General features: G+C 44.2%; 2 protein-coding genes across 14 annotated transcripts; one reads left to right on the top strand and one right to left on the bottom strand.

Moving 5' to 3' along the window:
- Positions 1–1,765: 1,765 nt before the first annotated feature.
- Positions 1,766–11,922, top strand: tubb2b (tubulin, beta 2b). Of its 13 annotated transcripts, none has more exons than XM_071515628.1 (5): positions 9,264–9,373; positions 10,298–10,406; positions 10,499–10,609; positions 10,707–10,786; positions 11,645–11,922. In XM_071515628.1, exons 1-5 carry the CDS (start codon positions 9,317–9,319, stop codon positions 11,765–11,767), a joined length of 480 nt encoding a protein of 159 aa, XP_071371729.1. In that variant the 5' UTR covers positions 9,264–9,316; the 3' UTR covers positions 11,768–11,922. The 13 variants fall into 13 exon arrangements, with proteins under 13 accessions (XP_071371730.1, XP_071371729.1, XP_071371727.1 ...); XM_071515626.1 differs by having other exon boundaries at positions 10,707–10,798; positions 11,405–11,922; XM_071515623.1 differs by having other exon boundaries at positions 10,707–10,818; positions 11,161–11,922.
- A 231-nt stretch (positions 11,923–12,153) lies between these two features.
- Positions 12,154–14,124, bottom strand: bcl2l16 (BCL2 like 16). The gene is made up of 2 exons (XM_071515642.1): positions 13,520–14,124; positions 12,154–12,927 (listed from the first exon to the last, which is right to left on the bottom strand). Exons 1-2 carry the CDS (start codon positions 14,000–14,002, stop codon positions 12,799–12,801), a joined length of 612 nt encoding a protein of 203 aa, XP_071371743.1. The 5' UTR covers positions 14,003–14,124; the 3' UTR covers positions 12,154–12,798.
- Between the last annotated feature and the right edge of the window lie 10,657 nt (positions 14,125–24,781).

Below are 24,781 nucleotides of genomic sequence, written 5' to 3'. Positions count from 1 at the left end.
AATAACTGCAGACAGCAGGTCACAGATCAGTGATAGTGCTGTTAATGTCTATGAATCTCCAGACTGAGCTAAAGTAGTCTGTACATGTTTTATCACTGACGTACTGCATGCAGCCAAAGTAGCTGCCCATGTGAAAGTGATTCCAAAAATAGCCAGCAGGTGGCAGTATAAGACAACAGAAGGTGCTTGCTTGCTCTTCACATGGTGCGTATTCAAGCAGCAGCTGGACAAAGACTGCTCCAAGTTACACACCCACACACAATAAAGCATCTGGTTTGCTATTGTTGTTGTTTTCTGTGGTCAAACTTTAGAGTTTGGGAAACCTCTAAATGACAAAAATCATATCAAATCAAATAAAAATTCAAACAAATGATTTTACTTTTTAAAGGACAGTGGTTAATTCAAGGCTTTATAGATATTGAATAACGGACTTATCAGGTAAATGATCTTTTCTTCTAAAAGTTAATTGATCACAGGTTAGTTTGGTGCAGAACATGGAGTGCCAAAGAACTTCATATTACATAGCATCATTTCAGTATTCAAAACACTGGAAAACAATGTAACACACACACACACACACACACTAAACCAGCAATACATAGACTTGTCAAAGGAAATATTTAATGTGTAATAACTACATTGTATAGTAGGATAGATATATATATATATTGTAATAACTAGATATATTGGTATGCATCCTTTCATCACTTGGACTGAATCATATTAACAAGTGACAGAGTTTGACAGTACATACTGACACATATGGTACAGGGACAACACATCAAACAACTATAAATACAACAACAATAAATCTACAGACAGTAGACTATCTCTATAGTCTAGGTGTGTTGGGGCAGCATGGCATACACTATGGCTGCAGCTACAGAGGGAAGTATTAGCAATGATGCAAAGCTCCAGTGAGCCATGAGGAAGTTACACAGATAAGAATGAATAGATTCTGTTTCATTTATGTCATCTACCCAGGTAGAAGCAGCATGGAAAGTCACAGGTTTGATCCCCAGCAACAGCCATGTGTCCTGTAACAGTGTCCTGGCATTATAACCAGTCATGTCATAGTAAATACAAGGAGGGTAAACTACTGTATGACCGCCAGTCAGTGATCATCATAAGGCAAACAACCACCAATAGCAACAAAAATCAATTATAGTTTCAAAAAAGCATTCCTAGATCCTATTCTCATACAACTTACATCAATTTGATCATTAAGAGGTATACCATCAATTTATGATTTGTGTCTTTAGGTATGACTATAAGGCTACCTGCTCACTAATTGCAAGTCACTGTGGATTAGAGCATCAGCTAAATGCTAAATTTGTAAATATGTAAATAGAACAGTATCTAGAGTTCATGGAATAGACCATTTGCATTTTTTTTTGGGCCTTATTACAGTAAGATCATGTTTGGCTGATACAGAGTGCCCCCTAGTGGCTGTGAGGTGTCAGGGACATAGGTTTCATAATGCATTCTAGCACACAGTGTCCATTTTTCACATTCTGTCACAGATGAAAGTCATCTCATAAATCCACACGTATAAGAAAGAACGGATTGATGTTGACTTTGTGGTTTAAATCACAGAGTGCTCGTATCTTTCCTCTGTGTTGTGGTTTTTGCCTTTTGTATCAGCACCTGGTCCGGATTTTGTGCGTACACTCCCTCGCTGTTGTCATAAATTGAGTTCATCCTCAATCGATACGCCCAAATATTGACATAAGACATAAGCAGCCGACCGTAAAGCGATGACATCACGGCGGAGATGATTGGTAGCCTCTGTCTCACGCCAGTGGGATCGTCTGCGCTTCAAGACCACATGTCCCATAAACCCCACTGCTTCCGCCCCCACCCACCCCCCACCCCCCATCTCCCACGCCCACCTCTACCTTCCTTCTCCCATCCCCCATTCCCCATTTCATTGCCTCTCCTGCTGTCATTTTGCTTGTCTAGGGGTTGAAACGATTATTACACCCCTAACTCACTCTATTCTGATTCATATTCCATTTTCCTTCGCTGTATCCTATTCATTTTATCCGCTGCAAAGACCCAACATTACACTAATGTCTAAAGATGATTGATTTATTGGTGTTAAAATGCTACATCATGCTTTAAGAACAGATGGAAATTCAGCAGAGAAATGCAAAGAGCAACCGCACAGATAATAGACACCGAAGCTCATAGAAACCCATTCAAATCACAGCTTTGTATGGATCCACCATAGATGCATATTATCCCACTCCTCCCCAGCTGAGCCTATTGCAGCAAACGCTCCCACATTATGAGACCGGTGTATTTTTGTAATGTGATATCCTGTTTTAGCAGAGCGGGGCGGGGCAGGGAGGGTTTGCATGGCGGACTTCCCCCCCCCCTGGACCATCATCCTCGGTCAACTCTGTGGCTGCTGCATAGCCTGGCGATGACTGTCTGGCCGCGTTAGCATCAAATGGGCTTCCTGACTCAACCCTCTGGAGAGCGAGCCAGGGAGACAGAGAGGCAGCGCTCTTAAAGGCACACCGCACTCTAGCACTATAGCAAATGACTAGGGAGAAATCAGTGGAGGAGGGGGGGAAGCATTGCTGGCCACTGTATTATTCAGCAGCAGGGTGCGACTGATTTATTAGGCTGTGTAATGGGGCCAGTTTGTGGTCCCATCTCTGATATCTCTGATACAGGAGATGATGCGGTTTGATTGGTCAATACACTGGCTCTCTATGGGAAGCCTTTGACTTGAACTGATTCAGTAGGAGTAGTAGCGGTAGTAGCATTATCCTGGGTTTCAGTGGAGAGTTTTAGTGTCCCATGATGGTCTAAATGCTGTTTCAGAGGCTTTTCCATGTGGCAAATATTTGTAATTTTCGTAATTTTGGGGCCCGAAAATAGTCAAATTTAAAGATATCAGCACAAAATTTTGGCTATTGGCAGCTTCAATCTAAAAAATATCGGTATCGGCCTTCCAAAACCCACATCGATCTACATCTTTGTAATGCTAATATTGAAATAATAATAGGCCTAGTAGTAATAGTAGTAGCAGTAGTAGATAGTAGATAGTAGATAGTAGATTAGTAGATAGATAGTAGTAGATAGCAGCTAGTAGTAGATAGTAGTATCTTGGGTTTCAGTGGAGAGTTTTAGTGTCCCATGATGGTCTAAATGCTGTTTCACATGCTTCTCCACCCTGACAAGAATACAGTTGTGGTGCAAAGACTGAACATTTTAAATTTTCTCCTATTTTTTGGAGCGGAAGTGGTCAAATTTCAAGAATATCAGCACAATATAATCTGCTATCTGCAGCGGCAATCCAAAAAATATCATCATCGGCCTCCAAAAACCCTTATCAGTCGGGGTCACGGTTTCTATTCAGCGGACTTCTCCCCCGCCCGAGCCATTGTATCTCCCAGCCTCCTCTACAATACCAGGCCCTGGGTGTAACCTATATATTCAAACAAACGCAGCTTTAACGCCATTATGCTCTGACACACTTTGATCATCATCCAGTGTGTGTGTGTGTGTGTGTGTGTGTGTACGGACTGAAACCGATGTTCGCCAAGCCCCGGCCGTTCGCAGCAGAACGTGTCGCCGGCTGAATTCTGCTGCTGCGGGGAGGCGGTAACGTGATCCGAGGGTGAATCAGTGGTCCCTTCAGCAGGCATACTGTACATGATCCCAGCTGTTCCCGTCCCGACACCTGTCCACCACGATAGCCTGTTCACCCGCGTATCCACTGAACAGGACGAGTCATGTACTGGAAACCCATTGCCCTCGTCGGGGGCAAAATCAATACTCTATTGTTTCCCGCATTTCAATTTAGAATGCGTTATATCCCGTGCCTGCAGTCATTCTGTACAAGCTGCAGTGAGAATACTGCATCTGACATGTAAAGAATACTATGCCATAATATGATCATGTCTTGTTTTGCTTTGTTATATAGCTATCTATCCTGCATTGGAGGATACAGCTGGTGAATTCAACCAGGGTGTGGCTTCTCTGTCTGTTTGCAATCCAGATAATACGGTCTGCAGCTTTATAGCAGGCACATAAAATGAAGATCCAACACAAAGGCTGATACCAGTGGCAATGTTTTTGGATTGAAAACATTTTTATGCCCCAAAAAATTATAACAATTCCAAGTATTCTAGTAGATTTTTATTCTTGTTAAGATGGAGAAGCCTCTGAAGCAGCATTTAGACCATCCACCTCTCCACTGAAACCCAGGATAATAAGAATATTCTAACATATTCTTGCATACTTGTGTCGAATCCAATTTAAAATGTCACATTAGAATCAATTCAGATTGAGGGCTTTTTATAGACAGCCAGTGTAGCATTGATAAATACTGTAATATTATTATCACTGACTGGATCATATCCAGTATTTGTAATATTCTTACAAAAATTACAAAAAAGCACAAAATGAAAAAAAAACATGGTACATTTTTTTAGAGGATATGAGGGGAATTAAGATGCAGAAAATGATAAAAATGTAAATACTGTATGAACAGATTACATGTACATTTGTTGAAACATGAAAACATTTGAGTCGTGTTGATATGAGACTGCATGTCCTCGCAGCATCGGCTTCCATTTTGCAATATTGATCTGGCTGCTGGAGGCGGGGCGGCTGAATGCTGCAGTGTGCTGAAAGATGCTGAGTCAAGGCGAGCCATGCTCCTTCACAAGAGCTCTAGCGAGACAGACTGAAACCCACAGACTGTATGTTACTGTAAGCACATTGTGGCCTATTTTTTTTTATGGAAGTGCTTCATCATGAAGTGCTCCTAAAAAAAAAAAAAAAAATCCTAGAGCAGCAAAATCTCCTCCCCGGTGCGTTGAGCTCCGGCTGACCCGCTCAGCCTTTCACCCCCAAAAACCACTTAGCGTACGGACTTCATCCCCCCAAAGAAAGGGACGAATGAATAATTGAGCAGCTACGGCACAAAGGCGACAGACTGCGAAGGAACAGAACTGACTGAGATGAAAGAGAAAATCACAAAGTCCTGAGGCTGTCTGCCACAGACACACCCAGTCTGCAGCAGGCTCTCCATATCACATACTACGCTTTAGTTATTCAGCTGATACTCCTATTCAGATTGTCTTATACCAAGTGAGCAGGTAGAGGGTTTCGGATCATAATGATTATATACTGTATATATCGTGTAATGCTTTATTTATCTCCAGAGGGAAAGGCAGCCAGATTTGATCGAAGTCATACATGGAAGACAGCAAAGCAGATGGAAACAGAGGCAGTGTTTGGACATAAAATCGAAGATATACACCAATAATCCTTTGATATTGTCAGGGAATGAGCACAGCTAGAGGCCAAACTACCCAAAAAGGTCCAAATCAAAGGCTCCAGCCACTGGATTGAAGTTAAAATCCGACCAATTAGGTCAAATTGTGTAAAGCTTAACAGTAGCAGTTTTAACCAGCTTAAGGTTGTTAAAGCTGCCAGTTAATTAGACCTGGTTGGTTTGAAGTAGCTGACTGCTAACATTACCTAAAGGTTATGGGTAACCTGCTGGTGTGAGCAGGTCTTATCTTCAGCACCATGGACGTTCCCTTCAACCCAGTTGGCTCATTTGGCCTCCAGCTCTGCTCTTCTCTCAACAATATCAACGGATCCTTTTGATATACAGTATATTTTTAATTGTTCTGTCCAAAGACCAGTTGAGTTTGCCTCTGTTTCCATCTGTACTGCGGTCCTCCATTCAAAAGGCGGTCTCGCCACCCTGCTGCCCCTGATGGACACGCATTAGCTGTTCCTATGACTTCAGGCCATTCTCCAACTCCATCTGTAAGCCTAAGGACATAATGGGACATAATAGGTCTGCCTACCCATGTCCCATGTCAAATTTTGCTTAACTCTGGCAGTGCTTTTACCATTTGAGCTATGCCGTAGCCCAGTGAGTCTCAACCTTTTTCATATCAAGGACCCCTAATTTAGTCCACATTAGGGCCACGGACCCCCATTCGATATTATGTCTCTCGAACCCAAATCTGAGAATATTTGTATTGTTAGATATGATTTTGTCCAGAATTCCATGACTATCTGTACTGTAGGTAGAGAGATAACAGTGAAACTATGATCAAAACAGTCATTCTTCTACATTCTCTAATTCTTGTAAATGAAATAATGGTGAAGTATAACTTTTCATCAATTTGCTGGGGACCCTCTGGAACCCCCCTCAAGGACCCCCTGGTGGTCCCCGGACCCCACGTTGAGAACCACTGCCGTAGCCCACCTGAACACAAGAAACGACAAGGACGCTGAAACGCCGTACAAAAGGTGAACAGCACTACAGCGCTCGCTAGTTAGGTGATACTTACTATTATCTTGACTTATCCTCTCTGACATAACTCCATCATGAGGCTGAACAGGGGAGGCCTTTGTGTCGCCAGATTACCCCGCACACACAGTATATGAGCGTGACCTAGATACGACGGGCACGGCTCATGTTCCTGTAAAAACACCCAAGGGCCCGGGCCGAGCGAGTATATGAACTCGTACACTACTGTTTAGATTTAATGAGATGCAATAAGCGGGGGGGGGGGGGGGGGGGGGGGCCTTTGTTTTGACGAATTCCCATTCATTCCCTCCCAGAAAGCCTCGGCCCCCGCTATGTCCGAGGGAAGGCCTTAATCTACATGAAAATGCGAGGTATGCATAGATACTGTACTAGGGGCCGAGCAGCAGCTAGTATAAAAGCCCCTGTTGTAATGCGTAGAAGTCCCCCGACTGCCCGCCGGAGAAGCCTAATCCTCATGGCAACGACCAGCCGGCATCGGTGTTTCGGGCCCTCGCTCCTCGGGTGGGGGGTGGGGGGGGCACGGCCACGGCAACTGTACCGGCGTCACGGCCGCATTCTCGCCCGGCATTCAGATTAACTATTAATAAGCCCATCTGCCCTCATTCCACAACTCTGTTTTTAAAGCAGCCCACCCTATCATCCGTACACACACACACACACACACACACACACCCCATGTCAACAACTCTGTGTTCTGTCTTTCTTTCAGACATCCAGCCAGGTTCTGTAGATTTCCTATTGCCTCCCCTGTTTGAACCTCACATCAAAGCTCCGTTAGGGATGGGAGGATATAAGATTTTATCTTTTATCGCGATAAAAACAGTCAAGATGATTTTATCTTGGTGAATTTCCATTATCGGGATAATCGCGAATATCCTCACATGAGTGTGAATATCCTCACGAGTGACTTGAAAAACCTGTCTAGCTCACTAACGTACACTCCTATTGATTTCCTGATTTATTTTGAAATACTGTGCATTTACAACACATAACTAATTGCACCATGTGAATGCTTGGATATCAGGTTGATAGGTAGATTCTTTTTATTAATGGATGTTTTTCTCTCATTGTGATTACCTGCTGGGTGTTGGCGAGAGTCTGAATCTCTCTGTTTGTTTTTCACTAAAAGATGTGTCCTATGATGCAATAAAAATATTTGTTTCTTAACAAAATGTAAGGTAAAGTGATTCCAGCATGTTTTAGTTCCATTTTAAGAGTTTTAAGCATATTTTGATGATTATCGGGATAATATCGTGAATCGCAATTATTTTGGCCAGGATAATCGTGACATGAAATTTTCATATCGTCCCATGCCTAAGCTCCATTCTCATATATTTCATCCATGCATACATTATCAGAATTAACAGCATTCACAACCTAGTCCTGAGTCTGAACACGCTTTGAGGGGGAATGGGGTTACGCAACAGGTTAAAAACAAGTATTTAGACTGGTATGGAGCGGTTTATGAGCTATGTGGCGTATGAAGGTTTCAGCGCATTCCGCATCCTGTGTGCTCTATTCATGACACATCATTCCCACTGTTGCTTGTGCGACGGGTCGGGAGGAGAAGCAGGCCCGGCTCCCCCCCCGGTTCTGAATCGGCTCATCCAGCCGTATCAAGTCAGTGTGGCATCCACTGGGCAGATGGGCACTGCGGGGCTTTGACTCTTTCACTCCTTGATATCGATTGCTTGTAATGTAGGTGATCTAGGCCAGTGATTCTCAACCTTTTTCATATCAACGACCCCTAATTTAGTCCACATTAGAGCCACGGACCCCCATTTGACGAGATTTTGTCTCTCAGTCCCAAATCTGAGAATATTTTTTATTGTTAGATATGATTTTGTCCAGAATTCCATGACTATCTGTATTGTAGATTGTCTTCTGCATTCTCTAATTGTGTTCACTTCTTGTAAATGAAATAATGCTGAAGTTTAACAATTCATCAATTCGCTGGGGACCCCGCGGAACCCCCTCAAGGACCCGCTGGTGGTCCCCGGACCCCACCTTGAGAACCACCGATCCTGGCATCGAAGCGGATTCTACCGCTGACCTCATTGTTAGTCGATCTGGGTAAGAGAGAGACAGCTCAGTGGCCAAAATGTAAATCCTCAGAATGTAACATAGTTTACATAAAACCAAATTTTTCACCAGGACAAAGGCTGAGTCTGTGACTAGAATCGAATAGATGCAAATGTGGATTTTGATGGTATCACCCGGTGGTATCGTGTGCCATCGAAGGCCTGTGAGTCTGCAGGTTTTCTTTCCAACCGAGCACTACTGTACACACCGGCTCTTTTCACTGATTTTCACTATTTCAAGCAGAGAGAAGGGGGGACTAATCAGTGAAATGAGCTGCTGCAGTGTTTAGCTGGAATGCAAAGCTGCAGACTCATGGGACTCTATGGTACATGGAAAATCACTGCTGTTGTAGCCACACGATTAAAGCCCAGTTTTATAGCATGAACCGCTATATTGTATTATTTGTCTGCGACCATTTTCCTTTGCTAACCAGGCCAATGTAGCCTGAAAATCAGCCACGTGGACTGTGGACGACTAGTGAGCCGACTAGTGAGATTGCTCTCCATTTTGACAACTAAAGTGTTTACCTTTGATCAGTGAATATACGTTTTTGTTGTCCGTGTGAATGACATCATATGCTGGTGTAAAATAATCAGTGTGAAACCTGTTGTCTCTGTCGGATTCCTGCTTCGCCATAAGGGAAGTAGGACATGACTCGAGATTAGACGGCGAAGTCACACGTTAGAGATAAAGCTGACTGACAGCCAAAACGGGCCAATGGCGGATAAGCCTTTGAAATTCGATTGGAGCAAAAATGTGTCTGTAAAAGAGGTTCGTGAATGTCAGCCAATGGCCGTGCGAGGTCGTGTGCAAGGGGCGGGCTCAAGATTGATATAAAGGAGAGCGCTCGAGCTGTGCGCGCATTCTAAAATAAACCCGAAGTCATTGTGTTAAGGTATCATCCTACCTCCAGACAAAATGAGGGAAATCGTGCATCTTCAAGCCGGCCAGTGCGGAAACCAGATTGGTGCCAAGGTTAGTAATTCTATATATGTATTTTTCTTTAGCTTTGAGTAGGAAAGCATTTGTAATTTTGCTGTGGTTCCTACAGAAGCCAATGCTTTGTGTGCGTGTCCCTCAAACCACACCCTAGGAATTTCACTGTGAATGTGCCCTACTTATCAAAATTGCTATTGAGGATGAATTTAATCACTCTTCTGATTATTATTGGGGTTGTAAAGGGTGTTCACAATTGTTTTAATCGTCATTTCAAACAATTAAGATTTAATTCGACAGTTGAATGAAAGGGTCTTTCTTGAAATGATTAAACGAAATTTGGATACGGATACATAACATTACAGTCGAAGATGGCACATATAACGTTGGATGGGACGTTATGGCTGTTTATTGAGAACAGGATTAAGCCAGTTTGCCATAATTCATTCGGCCCACTGCAATGCGCAAAAAAAGGGAAGTAACGGCGACTGTGGTCCAGACAAACCCCATGGCCACTTTTCATTTCCCTCTTTCATAAGCAAAGCGATTAATGCAACGGATTCGACTGGATGTGTTTTTAAACATTTGGTTTATTTTTTTTTTTAAGGTTACCGGCTTATTGAGGCCTACTTTTCACTGCTGTTCAAACCGCGCCCGGTTTTTCGCCGGAAGTAGGCGGTGTTTCGGTTAGTGACGTAACAGGGAATTTTCAAATTCATAACCTATGGACTACAGCCAATAGGAGGTCAGGCCGCGCGCGCCGAGTGCTATATGGCGGGAAGTTAATCGTTTGGAACAATAAAATACTGCATTATATAACATAATCGAATAAAACGGCAGTATCTTGCCGGGAAAAAAATACTTGTTGATTCATAGAGCCTTAGTCATAAGCAGTTGCAGCTGCTACTCATTACAGAAGAGCAGATGGCATGCCTAACCTTTTTTTTTTTTTTTTTTTGACAGTTTTGGGAGGTGATCAGTGATGAGCACGGTATTGACCCAACTGGCACATACCACGGTGACAGTGACCTGCAGCTGGACAGGATCAATGTCTACTACAATGAAGCCTCTGGTAAGTCTCAATATGCCATGAATCAATTTAATAAATTATTCAGATTGCATGATTTAATTTTTTCCCTCACCTATATTGCTCTGCTTTTCCAGGTGGTAAATATGTTCCCCGCGCTGTGCTGGTTGATCTGGAGCCAGGCACTATGGACTCTGTGAGGTCCGGACCCTTCGGCCAGGTCTTCAGGCCAGACAACTTTGTTTTCGGTAGGTTGTTGCCATGTGCCAGGATTATCCAGAAATTCAGTCAATACTGCCAATGTCACCCGAATGCCATAAACTGATGTATTGATTTGTCCTACAGGCCAGAGCGGTGCTGGTAACAACTGGGCTAAGGGTCACTACACAGAGGGAGCCGAGCTGGTGGACTCGGTCCTGGACGTGGTGAGGAAGGAGGCTGAGAGCTGCGACTGCCTCCAGGGCTTCCAGCTCACACACTCCCTGGGCGGCGGCACCGGCTCCGGCATGGGCACCCTGCTCATCAGCAAGATCCGCGAGGAGTACCCCGACCGCATCATGAACACCTTCAGCGTGGTGCCGTCCCCCAAAGTATCGGACACAGTCGTCGAGCCCTACAACGCCACGCTGTCGGTCCACCAGCTGGTAGAAAACACAGACGAGACCTACTGCATCGACAACGAGGCCCTGTACGACATCTGCTTCCGCACGCTCAAACTCACAACCCCCTCGTACGGCGACCTCAACCACTTGGTCTCCGCCACCATGAGCGGCGTCACCACCTGCCTCAGGTTCCCCGGACAGCTCAACGCCGACCTGCGCAAGCTGGCCGTCAACATGGTGCCGTTCCCCCGTCTGCACTTCTTCATGCCCGGCTTCGCCCCCCTCACTAGCAGAGGCAGCCAGCAGTACAGATCCCTCACCGTGCCAGAGCTCACCCAACAGATGTTCGACGCCAAGAACATGATGGCCGCCTGCGACCCGCGCCACGGCCGCTACCTGACCGTGGCCGCCATCTTCCGCGGGCGCATGTCCATGAAGGAGGTGGACGAGCAGATGCTGAACGTGCAGAACAAGAACAGCAGCTACTTCGTCGAGTGGATCCCCAACAACGTGAAGACCGCCGTCTGCGACATTCCTCCCCGCGGGCTCAAGATGGCCGCCACCTTCATCGGCAACAGCACCGCCATCCAGGAGCTGTTCAAGCGCATCTCCGAGCAGTTCACCGCCATGTTCAGGCGCAAGGCTTTCCTCCACTGGTACACCGGCGAGGGCATGGATGAGATGGAGTTCACCGAGGCCGAGAGCAACATGAACGACCTGGTGTCCGAGTACCAGCAGTACCAGGACGCCACCGCCGAGGAGGAGGGCGAGTTTGAGGAGGAGGGCGACGATGAGCTGGCCTAAATGTAACATTTTACCAAGCTGTATAATTTACTGACATGTCAGATCTTTCCAATGCTCCATTATCCTCAATGTTTGTCAGCTTTTGCCGTTGTTGGTGTATTTTTTTTTCTTGTCTGTACAGAACTACATGTCAATAAAACCTCTTTTGCATTTAAGTCTTGCCTCCCTGGTTTTAATGAGTTGGTGTTTTTCAAATCTTAATTGGTTGGAGTAATTTAACTGTAGAGTAGAAAGTTTCTCTGAATGAGATCGTTCTTTGTAGAAACATGCTACACTGTACATAAGGTGTAGTATTTGCTTTACTGGTCTTTTCATTGGAAAGAGCTTGCTTGCATACATAAGGGTGAGGAAACGGCAGTATTTATTCCAGTCAGGTGCTGCTTGTCTGAAACAACTAAAATACTTGCAATACCTCTGAAATGAGATTAGTGATTTTAACTGCAGTACATTCTGTAAGATTACAAAGTTTTAAAAGCTGGAGTTAATTATGGTACAGGGTAGTTCATGAACCAGTCAATACATTATTTTAGCTGAACTGGTAATAAAACACAGCTGGCAGATGTCAAAGGCTTGGGACTTGTGTCATACCAAGTATCAATACATCAGAAAATAAATATTACTTTCCTCTGACAACCAGCCTGGCTAATCTGTGCTCAGTGTAGTCATTACCGCATTGTAAGCTTTGTGCACAGCTGATGCGGAGCTCAGACCAGATCAATTCATAATTACCAGACCAAAGTCCGTATACTGCTACACAAACAATGCTATCATCTGACAAACATTTCCTTGTCCAGCATGTGACTATTGCAATACCTGAAGTATTTATCGCACCTCAGCTCACTGCAAGTTTAACATTTTCACCAAAATATGAGGTATGCAGTAAAATACATACATGATGTATTGTGTTTTGCAAGTTTGTATTGAATTGACATATACATTGTAGTGCCTTTCTAGACACTGGTGATATTCAATATTGAGTCCAGCACATGCTTGGAGTTTTTCCAGTTCTGGTCACTAGGTGGCAGTGTTGGTTAAGCCATTCTTTTCCATAAGAAGTAAGTGAGGATGCTTATGGCCAGCAACAGAAGTGTCCAATAACACAGTTTCTTCACCTGGCCCTCCAAGTCTTGCTTCTGTCCAAAGCGTGACACAAAACCACTCTGCCAACAACAGAAAAAGCAGAATAGAGCTTCACATTATATCATTCTGTACAATATACAGTGGTAATGGTTGTAATAAGGGCGGCTATCCAAAAGGGTGCATATTAAAGTCACAAGGAAATGGCATTTTAATGGTGTCTTGCTTCCATAATTCAGTGTATTTCCGGGTGGGGCCGGCCATAATGCAAGGAGGGACTGTTCAAAATGGGTTGGACCAGAACCAACATGGAAAGTGAAATGCTTGAGCTTCACAAATTCCAGATTCTTCTAAATGAATAAATTCAGCCAGTGGGACACAAACATTGTGTCATGTTGATCTGTCACTTTGAAAGTTGCGTAGTTGCAGATTTTATATGATGGGAGGAGTAGAAGTAGTAAATTTGTGATGGTATTAGGCCTATATTGGTTGGAATTTGTACGCTGTCTCAAATACCTGGCATTTTCCAGGAAGGAATGGTATTTTGATATAGAAATACGAGAAAATAACAAAATTGTCGGCACTTACTGTCAAATAGGTGTTATGATATGGAGAATTAGCTTCATTTCATTGTGACTCTAGATGTCAACCTGCCTGTCGGTGCGGACCACTTACCCATCCTCCCTTGTCCCGAATCTCGGGGCAGATGACCCTCTCCACGTAGGCGCCCACGCACTCCTTCAGCCGGGGCAGGACGGCCTCCATGCCCCTCTCGCGGCACTGCAGGGCCATCTGCCCGGCCAGCACGTACACCGACAGCACGGCGCTCCAGGCCAGCTCCCTGCGGCGGCCCCCGGGGGCGGCGGGCGCGAAGTGCTCGTCCAGGATGGACAGGAGCATGGGGCAGGCCGTGTTCTCCGTCACGTCCTGGAAGACGCGGGGCCAGCGCCGGAAGAAGATGGGGAAGCGGAGGAGGAGCTCGTCGCCGGCGTGGCGCAGGGCCGCCGCGCAGGCCGTGGGGGGCGGGCCCATGGAGCCGTCCGGACCCCCCGTGGTCACGTAGTCGATGTAGTCGTGGGCCATCAGATGGGCCTCTCTCACCAGTGGGTCAGGATGGTTCAGGCCGAGCGTGGCCTCTGGGACGTCAGACTGACACATGGTCCCCTCGAAGTCCCACTTCACTAATCACCAAGCTGTATTCTCATTAGCTCGCAGATGACGATCCCCTTGCCAAGCGGCCATATCTCTCAGTCACATCAATCTCTCACGGTGGCTCGGGGACAACTGTTATGCGAAAAATCATAAAATGGGTAAAATATGCATGCAAACCGCGGCGTCATTCCACTTTTTTCCGATCTGAAAAGAACGCATTCACAACTCACCTCCTCTTTAAAAACACGTGGCGCCAAGACGCACGCACGCCCACGCCAAAAGGACAACAAGCTAGCAGGTGAAAGAGCGGCGGGGTCCAAGGGAGTGTGTCTGTGTTGGGACTGGGACTAGGTCACCCAGTCCCCCCCCCCAGCCTGCTTCCCCCCCCCACCCCCTCAGGCTAAATATAGAGCCCTTGTTGGAAACGGACACCCATCTCCCGCCTCATATGCACAATCATCAGCCCTCCTGACACACATCCCCATTCCAACACAAGCAGGGCTAAATAAAGACCGCGGCGGACCCGCAGGCCCGAGGAGGAACAGGTTAGCGTTACAGCAGGAGTGCGGTTTGAGTCCCTGCAGATCAGCCGAGACCGGGGGCCCGCAATTTGGAATTTGTCCTGGTGGTATCGGTGCAGACATGCAGTGACATAGGTACATACCGAGACCTAAAAGAATTGTGTCATTAAGTGGCAAAACATATGACAAAACATATTATTCCAAAAGATATCAAGAACATTTCCTCTTGCTACCAATGCTGTACAGGAAGAATAATAATAATAATGATAACTTTATTTGTATAGCAATGTTTACAAAGTGCTTTACATACAATAAAACCCAAAAGCAGTGACGTGAAACTACCACAATGAATGATAGAAACATCAAAATAAATTTCAAAAATATATATAATAGAAAATAGGAATAAAAGGTAATATATGAGGTAAACAGGTACAACTAAAAACACACAAACAAACAGAGATACGATTAAAAACAGATCGAACTTTACATAAAAGAGTGTGCCGATTTTTAAAAAATAAAAAATAAAAGGAATAAAGGGTAATACAAGAGATAAACAAGTACAAAAAAAAAAACAGAGATACAATTAAGAGATACAATCAATAATGGATCCAACACCAGCATTCACACAAGGCCTTTTTCTAGTAATGGACCCAGACCATCAATCCGTGACTTTTCCCTTTAAAGCAATTTTTCTTTCATTTAACCGAACTCTACATACACACCATATTTTCTCATCTTACACTGCAGATTTGGCAGTGCTGTTGTAGCGGAACATAGCCAGCAGCTGCATACTAAATGATGATTTTCCACTCAAAATCATTTGTATCGTGCAAAAGGAGCCTGTCACCCTACTTGCAATACATATGGAGTGTTAAAGTGCTGTCAGGCCCGTATTTCGCCACAAGGGAGCAGTGGTGCTTTGCTGGAGAGACAGACTGCTTGTCATGTACCATTCAGTTGAGAGGGGTGTGTGTGCATGTGTGTGTGTGTGTGTGTGTGTGTGTGTGTATGGGGGGGGGGTTGATGGCTATGGTAGGCTCAGGTTCACGGCATTCGAGAGCTCTCCCTTTGGATTCAAACTTCCAACCACTTGTTTCAAATGGAACTTCAAAATAAAAGCCCTATTCGCACTGAGTCATACCTACAATGGCAATTTGAAAAAAAAATCTATGTATATCCATATGTAAAGAGTCATTCAAATTGGATCCGGCTAAATGCGTTTACATTATGGATAACGCCTGCCGTCATAACTGCTCAGTGAAGTGTTTTCTCCATGCTGCACGCCACACTGCGAGATTGAGTCGCACTCAGGCACGCATGGCTAAATCTACATTGTCCTTTAAGTGTTTCCTCTCCTTTTATGAAATGGCTTTATGCGTCACATGGGGATCAATCAAACGCTCTCTGTATGGCATTTATGCCTGTTGTTAATACACTGATTTATAGCAGAGCGAAGACATGATCAAGTGGCACCATTAGCGGCTCTGTGTGTTCTCTGGCCATCTGGCGCATACATTGTGAATGTGCATGGGAGGGAAGATAAGGCTAACCATCCAGAAAGGACCCTATCCCCCCACCACTACCAACACACACACACACATACACACACACACACACACACACACCGCCCCCTTTAGATGCACTATCACAGTGTGTCTGTGCGTGTAAAATGGCTACCTTGTTCTTCCTCATTGCTGAGCCAAGGAACAGGGGAAGTGACAGGGTTGATAGAGGCTCCTATCAGGCCTCTCATATGTTCATGTGGCAACATCTGCGAGCGGGGGAAACTTCCTGTCTCCAGTGGGGAGGTTTTTGAAGTGCAGGCGGTTGCAGGGGGGGGGGAGGAAGGTGCTAGATTAGGCGGTGAGCCGCTGTGTCCCAGTGAGCGTTTCCCTACAAAAAAAGCCTGCGTTGGGATCTAGAGGGCGAAATGTTTCCTTATGAAACCGAAGAAGGGAGATGATTTGTTGCATTTTCAAACCTAATCCCTCATAAAAATATCTACTTTTTCCTCATTGTGATTCGTTTACATGGAAACGAGAGTTAATTTTAAAGCAAGAAATATTGCTTCTAAACACAAAACAGCAAAGCCTTAACGTTGGGTCAGGTTTGATAAGGCCAAGACACACATACACAAATTAGCTGCTATAATGTAATACATTTATTCTCAACCATTTTCATATCAAGGACCCCTAATCTAGTCCACATTAGAGCCACAGACCCCCATTTGATAAGATTTTGTCTCTCTGACCCAAATCTGAGAATATTTTTTATTGCTAGATATGATTTTGTCCAGAATTCCATGACTATCTGCATTGTAGCTAGAGAGATAACAGAGAATATATGATCAAAACAGTCGTTCTTCTAGATTCTCTCAAAGTGGGGTCCGGGGACCCCCAGGGGTCCTTGAGGGGGTTCCAGGGGGTCCCCAGCAAAAAGGGGAATCATTTATTTTCACTATGAGTCCATCCATAAGTAACACAATGACAAAATGTATGACTATTTTGGTCATGGGTTTCATACACTTTCTGTAATAAAACATCTAAAAGCAAAAATCTTATCAGATGGGGGTCCATGGTCTAATTTGTGTCAGTTTAGGGGGTCCTTGACGTGAAAAAGTTTGAGAACCACTGCTCCAATTGTGTTAACTTCTTGTAAATGAAATAACGGTGAAGTGTATTTGCTCGCGGACCCCCCCCCTTGGAACTCTCTCAAGGACCCCCAGGTGGTCCCCGGACCCCACGTTGAGAACCACCGATCCAATCCGAGATATTACAAAAAAACCACAAAAAAAAAACCCCGCTAATAAGAGGAACGCAAAAAGAACACAGCAAGAGTTGCATGGGAGTTGTTTTTTTTTAAACCTAAGGTGAAATTCAACCCCCCCCCCCTCCCCTTTTTCGCGAAAAGCAGAAACAACACGGCCTTGTTCCGCTGAATGGAACAATGCGCTCTGTCTTGTCTGCCTGCTATCTACAAGCGGCATTAAGAGTATCTCTCGCTCTCGGGAAAGTCGCTTATCAACATCTGCGCAGAAGTTGGAAGCGCACTTTTGAAGTTTCTTACCCAATAGAAAAGCACACACACACACACACACACACACACACACACACACACACAAAAAAGCTCCTACAAAAAAAAAGCCACAAGGTGACAGAGAAAGGTTGAACGCGGCAGACGGATGTAAAAAAAAAAAAACCCGACCTCCCCCCCACCTCCAAACCCCGCAGTCAAACAATCGGCGATCTCTCTCTCCCCGCCTCTTTGTTCGCGGCTCCCATCAGCCTCGCAGCGGGTGGTGGTGGGGGGGGGGGGGCTGGTCAGAAAGGGGAGGAAATTGCTCTGAATTCGAGGGGGTAATTGAAAACACCTATATCCCCCTGTGTCTCCGTCTCTACCTGGCTTAAAAACCTCCACACCCCTTCTTCTTCTTCCTCCCCCACCCCCCCCCACCCCCTCCCGGCGCCCCACCTTCTATACCAATACACTCCTAATGGCACCCCTTACCCCGTCCCGTCCTCCGGTCTCCCACTGGACTTGAATTGATGCAAACGATCGCCGGGGGCCCCCCCGTTTTTTTGGGCCGTCTGGTAGGGGAGGTGACCCGCTCGCCTGCCGCCCCCACCTTCTACCCAATTGCAGGTATTGATGCCCCCGCCATTGTCCCCCCCCCCCCCACTGCCCAGGGGGTGGAGTGGTTTGTGGGGAAAATTGGGGGACCCCTCAGGCGTTTGATGGCTTTTATCGATTCGCGCCAGCCTCTCCGGCGCCCATTTTGCCCCCCTCTCACTCACCGGCTTTTTTTTTCCAGATAGCGGCTGTATCTGCAGAGGCGGTTATTGTTAAGTGGTATTATTCTGTTCCACGGATGTAAAAGCACACTTTTTTTTTCTTCTTCTTCTTCTTCTTCACGTGGGGTTGATCAATGCAGAGAGAAGGAAACGTCGAGCACAGTGCCCGCCCGATGGAGTGTGTCTGCTTATCGAATTAAACCTGTTCTACTTTCAAATGTCTCCAATTAGATGATCTGTTTATCTCTCTCCGTAGCTGTTGTTCTACTTCTTTTCCACGATCGTCGTATGGTTACAGGTATTATTGTAAGGGCGCTAAAACCTTGACCTTTGACCTCTTTCATTTTGATTGCTTGTAATGTTGATCTAAGAAATGAAATGTATTCTACTATCGCAAGTGTCTCTGGATAAGAGAAAGGCCTAAAATGCAAAATGTTCAATTCCCGGTCCTTGCTGTGTGGAGTTTGCACGTTCTCCTCATGTTCTCCTGGGTTTCTTTCCTCCAGTGTTTTTTTCTTTCAAATTTCTGACTTTAATCTCAGAAATTCAGACTATTTTCTCATGATATTACCCCCCTCCCCCAGCGGCGGTAAAAAAGAAAAGAAAAGAAAATCACCTACAATGGCCCTAATACTCTTCCATAGTTCCCCAGGCAACAGCTAATGTCAGTGATATTTGGTAGCTAACATTAGCGGCAAGTTAGCATAGAACATTAGCAAATATAAGTGCAACTTTACATTTCAAAAGTATATGTTTAACCATTTACCACTCAGGTGTTTTGATATGTTTAAGGTTAAGTAAAGCTGGTCATGTAAGCAAGAGCATTGTCAGTGAGGACACTATAGGAGATAATGGGGTAAATTAGATTTTTGGACTACAAAACATTTTGAATTATGCTGCATGAGCTGTTTAGAGAAATTTGATGGACATTTAATGCTTTTTTTTAGCTGTAAAAATGAATTTCAGTAGGTTGTTACAAGGCTGAGATGGAGCTACGGAGGCTAACTCGCTATGTAGCGTTTACGATGTATTCTGCCGTGTTTACATGACGTCACATAACCGCATCTTAGAAACCTCGGGGTTAAGAAAACTCGGTTGTAGTTTCCTACTTGGAATTCCGTTGCGTTCCATTTTTCCTCGTAGGAAGTCGGAATTTCTGACTTTTCCGACACGTCTGGAACACAGAATTAGCATGAGCAGCGCTAGCCGCATACTCGATACCTATCGAGGTATCGACCGAAAGAACCCGGTACCAAGTAGTATCGAAACTTCTCCAGTCAAACCATACCTGCATTCGATACTTTTTGGACACAGATCTAGAAAAAAATATGGTTTTGCTCGCAGCCAATCACCGCCAGCGTTCTTCGATTTAATGCGACGTGTGATTGGCCCACTACCGCAGCAGCTACAACCCATACAGTCTGTGGTGGTGAAGTAAAAAAAAAAGGTAGCGAATGAAGTACTCTATTGGTATCGGTATCACTTTAAGGGTACTGGTATTGGTACTGGTATCGTCATTTTCTAAACGATACCCAGCCCTATTCGTGAGTCGGATCCGGATCCGCTCCAAAATTGAACGGGTTCTTCCTTGGCCCGTGCCACACCCTTCTACGAAGTTTCATGAAAATCGGGCCGGTAGTTTTTTCCGTAATCCCGCTAACAGACAAACAAACAGACAAACAAACAAGCACCGAAAGCATAACCTCCTTGGCGGAGGCTAACAATCAGCAGCAACGTGATCCGATCCGGGCGTACAGAAATAGAGCTTTAGAGGCTGTCGTGTTCATCGTGGTGAAGGAGAGGCGAGGCGAGAATTGACTCTCTGGCGGAAGAGAGCGGGGCTCTCCATGCCAATAACCACCTCTTCACCGGCACCCCTCTGACACCGCCGTGCACCCACCGGAATATATATTTCACTCGCACAAGCATGCCGCCCGCTCTCCAGAATATTCAATTCTCAACTTGAGGTGTACCTCTTGTTTATGTAACAAAAGCCGCCACTCAATTAGAGCGCCCGCGGGTGGGAGGAAGCGAGGGTGCATATCCATACAGCCGCGCTCCCTCCCCCCCTCCTCTCTTTCTCTCTCTCTCTCTCTCACACACACACACACACACACGGACACATCCACGCTCACTCTCGCTTTTCTCACACACTCGGCTCTATCTCTCTCTCTCTATCTTCCTGTCTCTCTCTCTCTATCTTCCTGCATAGCTGTTTTGGAGATAATGAGATTAAAAATCTATTTTTGTCAGTTACCTGCAAGTGATGCATTAGTGGAAACATTCCGCAACACCACGGCGATTACCGAAATGAATGCGTATGAAATTGCTTTTTTTTTTTCCCCCACTTTTAACGCCTGTCACAGTTACAGAGTTGTTAGCACTGGCTTATCTCGCTCACCTGGTCGTATTTGTTTTTGAATTATTCCAACATGTAGCACAGGGCCTTGACCTCAGAGACTAGGGGGTTAATGGTGTGTCACTCACGGCTGAGATTACATACATTGTAAGCGTAAAACTGCAATTTCATAACATGTAATTACGCATTTAGATGTGCACAAAGGAGCTCGGCTGGGCGGGAAAAACACACTACTAGGGTATTGACTCATTCCCCCGCTTGTAGATTCATATCCATATCCAAATCAATTATTAGATTGTTGGTGAACCAAATCTAAGCATATATTTTGTGTTTTTCTCAGTCTGTCATAATGTTAATTTTTTACATATCTGCCTGTCCATGCTGTTAACAGACTGTAAAAAAGGTAAGAATCAGTGACTTTGTAACATTAACAGGCATAAAGGCACACCTGCCTGCATGACTTATGTGCATAATAGTGTTATTATAATGTATTGTGAACTTCTGAGATTAAATTGCCAATGTAGTAAAGCAACATTTATTATAACATTGATGTAGACTTAAACTAATATATCCGTTTTGGTCAATATTGACCAGATATTAGTCATTCATCCAGCTCGGATATAATGGAGGTTTCTTCCTTTTCGTTGCTCATTTCATTTATTCATTTAAGAGTTTGTCAAATAATTCTTCATGTAAAAGAAGTAATGTATATTGGAGTTTCCCTACCTATTGTGGTGGATCATCCTTTCAGAATTTCACTTGTACTGCATGGTTTTCAGTTTTATACTCACATGATGGTCTAAATGCTGTTTCAGGGGCTTTTTCCACCCTGTGAAGAATACAATTCTGGGCAAAACACTGAATATTTGTAATTTTTGGGGCATGAAAATAGTCAAATTTAAAGATATCAGCACAAAATTTTGGCTATTGGCAGCTTCAATCCAAAAATATCCGTATCGCCCTTCAAAAACCCATATTGATCGAATCCAATTGCATCTTTATAATGCTAATATTTAAATAATAATCAAATCACTACTAGGTCTCCAGTGTCAGCCACCAGTTCAAACCCAGTCCTGAGCATCATGAAAGCCTTTGCAGGTTCACCTATAGGGCGACCCGGCTGCACCCATTCCACATCATGGACAGGTTGTGATAGTTTGCTCTGCTTTGAGGTAATGTATTGTATTAGTATGAGTGTTGGGCGGCAAGCTGTGCAAACACAGCCGGCAGGATGTGCTGGGATTGATCTGAGGCTAAAGGTGGGGAAGTGGTGCCAACAGGCCTGGACCCCACAGAGTGGAACCAGTCAAATTTGCCATTATTTGAGTTTAAACTAAGCAAAGGTTAATGGAGTTAGTGACTTTGGGAATGTAACTTTATTGTTGTTACGTTAGATGCCGTCTTCTATGGTAAAGGGAGGATTTAATGTTGAAAAGAGGCAATGTGAAATGAATTGCTGCATTCAGCTTATGCAGCTGAGGTATATCAGTTAGAAATGTATAGTTTTAAAGGGCAGATGGTGCACTTTAAAGCAGTGATTCTCAATCTTTTCCATATCAAGAACCCCTAATTTAGTCCACATTAGGGCCACGGACCCCCATTTGATGAGATTTTGTCTCTTGGACCTAAACCTGATATGATTTTGTCCAGAATTCCATGACTGTCTGTATTGTAGGTAGAGAGATAACAGAGAAACTATGATCAAAATAGTCATTCCTCTACATTCTCTAGTTGTGTTAACTTCTTGTAAATGAAATAATGCTGAAGTTTAACAATTCATCAATTTGCTGGGGACCCCCTGGAACCCCCTCAAGGACCCCTGGTGGTTCACGGACCCCACGTTGAGAACCACTGCTTTAAAGGATAAGCTCAGCAATTTTGGACCTATATATAATTTGTCTCTTACATAACTGTAGGGCTTGGACCCACAGAGAGTCAGTTGTCGGTTGGAAGCAATGAGCTTCGTTGCCTCTTGCTGCTAACAATGAGTCCAAATAGGCTTTATCAAAATATCAAAATCAGGAGACAATATTCTCTGTGGGTCCAACTACTACAGGTATGTAAGAGACAAATTATATATAGGTCCAAAATCAATGAACTTATCCTTTAAGGTTGTGTAAAGTGTTTTTTAAGTGGGAGCCACTGATCACGGGGGTCTTGGCAGTGATCCCAAAATAAAGATTAGTTTAATTTAACTATTTTTTCTATTTGTAAGTTGGTATCCTTCTTGAGAGAATGCCAATTTTGATTATAGCATTCACTCTCCCCATCGTTATCACCCCATATAACACATAATGTTTGTTTGTTAATGTGTAAATTTAGTCATTATGTATACTCAGAGGTGGAAAGTAACTAAGTACATTTACTCGAATACTGTACTTAAGTACAATTTTGAAGTACTTGTATTTTACTTGAGTATTTCCATTTTATGCTACTTTATACTTCTACTCCACTACATTTCAGAGGGAAATATTGTACTTTTTACTCCACTACCTTTATTTGATAACTTAAGTTACTTGTTACTTTGCAGATTCAGATTATTAATACAAAATATAATCAACTAATAAATTGTGATGTATTATTATAGATTACTGTAAGCTACCCAGCAGTATATAAAATAGTGGAAATCAGCCCCACCTTTTCCAGCTGCAACATTAAAGTGATGCTTACACATTAATGCATCAATAATTATAATTCAATAATATAATATGTACTGAAATGGGCTATTCTGCATAATGAGTACTTTTGTTGCTTTAAGTACATTTTGATGCTAATACTTTTGTACTTTTACTTAAGTAACATTTTGAATGCAGGACTTTCACTTGTAACAGAGTATTTTTATATTGTGGTATTTCTACTTTTACTTAAGTAAAAGATCTGAATACTTCTTCCACCACTGTCTATACTTTACTAGACAAACTAACAACCATAATGTTACGGCCGTGGCTGTACCCCCAGAAGATTCCATAGTGTTTCCTTGTGTTTCCCCTTCCCTGTGTTCCCAGTGCTCCCCTGTCTGTCTCTCTCTCTGTCTATGGCTGCATCCCAAAGTCTCTTATTTGATATTTCCTCGCTCCTCGATCCTCGCTTGAACCGGAAGTCGTTCTGGTCCTCCGAGTGAGGAGCGAGGAGCGAGGAGGGAGACATGAGAGCAGCATTCCCGGAAGACTTTCAGCTGAACGCCATGAAGTCAATGACTCTACATCTGGCAAATTTGAACGAGATGGCAGAGAAACAGTTCACAAGTGTAAGTGCCCGTTATTTTATGCTTTTTGATATATATAACGTTAATGCAAGAACATGGAGAACCTGAATTACGTTTATTTCAACAACCAGTTTTGTCATGCAGAAACGGACGTCGCTTCACATGACGCTTCAGAGGAAAGGACGTCTCATTTCACTAAAAACATATTTCCTCGTTTCCTCGCGTGCATCCTCGGTGGGAGGGACTAAGACGCAAGGAAAAGACGCAAGTGAGGGAAACGTGGATGCAATTTCAGAGACTCGGGATGCACCCTATGTCTTGTTTGTGTGTGTATTATTGGCGTGGGCGTGGGCTCCCTTCCTCGTTCTCCTGGCTCCTGGCTCTGCTCATCCTGCACACCTGTCTGCCATCGGCTCATCACCTCTCCCAGTCTGCTCACCTGCCTCTCATCAGCTCATCTGCCTGCAGTCTATCTACCCCGGCTCTTCAACCATTCTTCGCCAGATTGTTGTTTCAACCACAGTGGTAGTTACGCTCTAGTGACTTTCTTTCTCTTTCTTCGTGTTCCCTGTTGTTAACCAGCCTTTCTTGTGTCCCAGGATCACCACCCGCTCCTTCCTTACAATAAACCTTTTTCTTACCAACACCACCCTGTCCTGTGTCCTGCGCTTGGGTCCCATCTGTGTTCCGTAACACATAAAACAGTTAAGAAAGTAATTATCAAACCTAATAAATAACTCACCTGACCTATTCTACATCTTATATAGCCCCTGTATTGGAGTTGCTGGCCCACAGTGTCTATTTGGGAGTCCCTGGTTCAAGCAAAAGTTCAAGAAACCCTGTCATATCTTTGGGCTCTATCTTAAATGTGTTGTAAGTATTGTATTTCTAATCTTAGGGTTTTATTTG

This window comes from Centroberyx affinis, unplaced genomic scaffold (genome assembly GCF_046629955.1).
Source record: "Centroberyx affinis isolate AG114_WGS23_722 - 3 ecotype Tasmania unplaced genomic scaffold, CSIRO-AGI_Caff_v1 ptg000362l_1, whole genome shotgun sequence".
Classification (NCBI taxonomy): domain Eukaryota; kingdom Metazoa; phylum Chordata; class Actinopteri; order Beryciformes; family Berycidae; genus Centroberyx; species Centroberyx affinis.
Note: the sequence above shows the minus strand (reverse complement) of the source record. Positions and strands in the feature narration are given on the sequence as shown.

Coding starts and splice junctions, on each gene's coding strand:
- bcl2l16 (XM_071515642.1), bottom strand. CDS start 14,002: ATGTGTCAGTCTGACGTCCCAGAGGCCACGCTCGGCCTGAACCATCCT. Junction 12,928..13,519: donor TTCGGGACAAGGGAGGATGG/GTAAGTGGTCCG, acceptor TGTTGTTGGCAG/AGTGGTTTTGTGTCACGCTT.
- tubb2b (XM_071515618.1), top strand. CDS start 9,317: ATGAGGGAAATCGTGCATCTTCAAGCCGGCCAGTGCGGAAACCAGATT. Junction 10,413..10,495: donor CAATGAAGCCTCTGGTAAGT/CTCAATATGCCA, acceptor GCTCTGCTTTTC/CAGGTGGTAAATATGTTCCC. Junction 10,610..10,706: donor GCCAGACAACTTTGTTTTCG/GTAGGTTGTTGC, acceptor TTTGTCCTACAG/GCCAGAGCGGTGCTGGTAAC.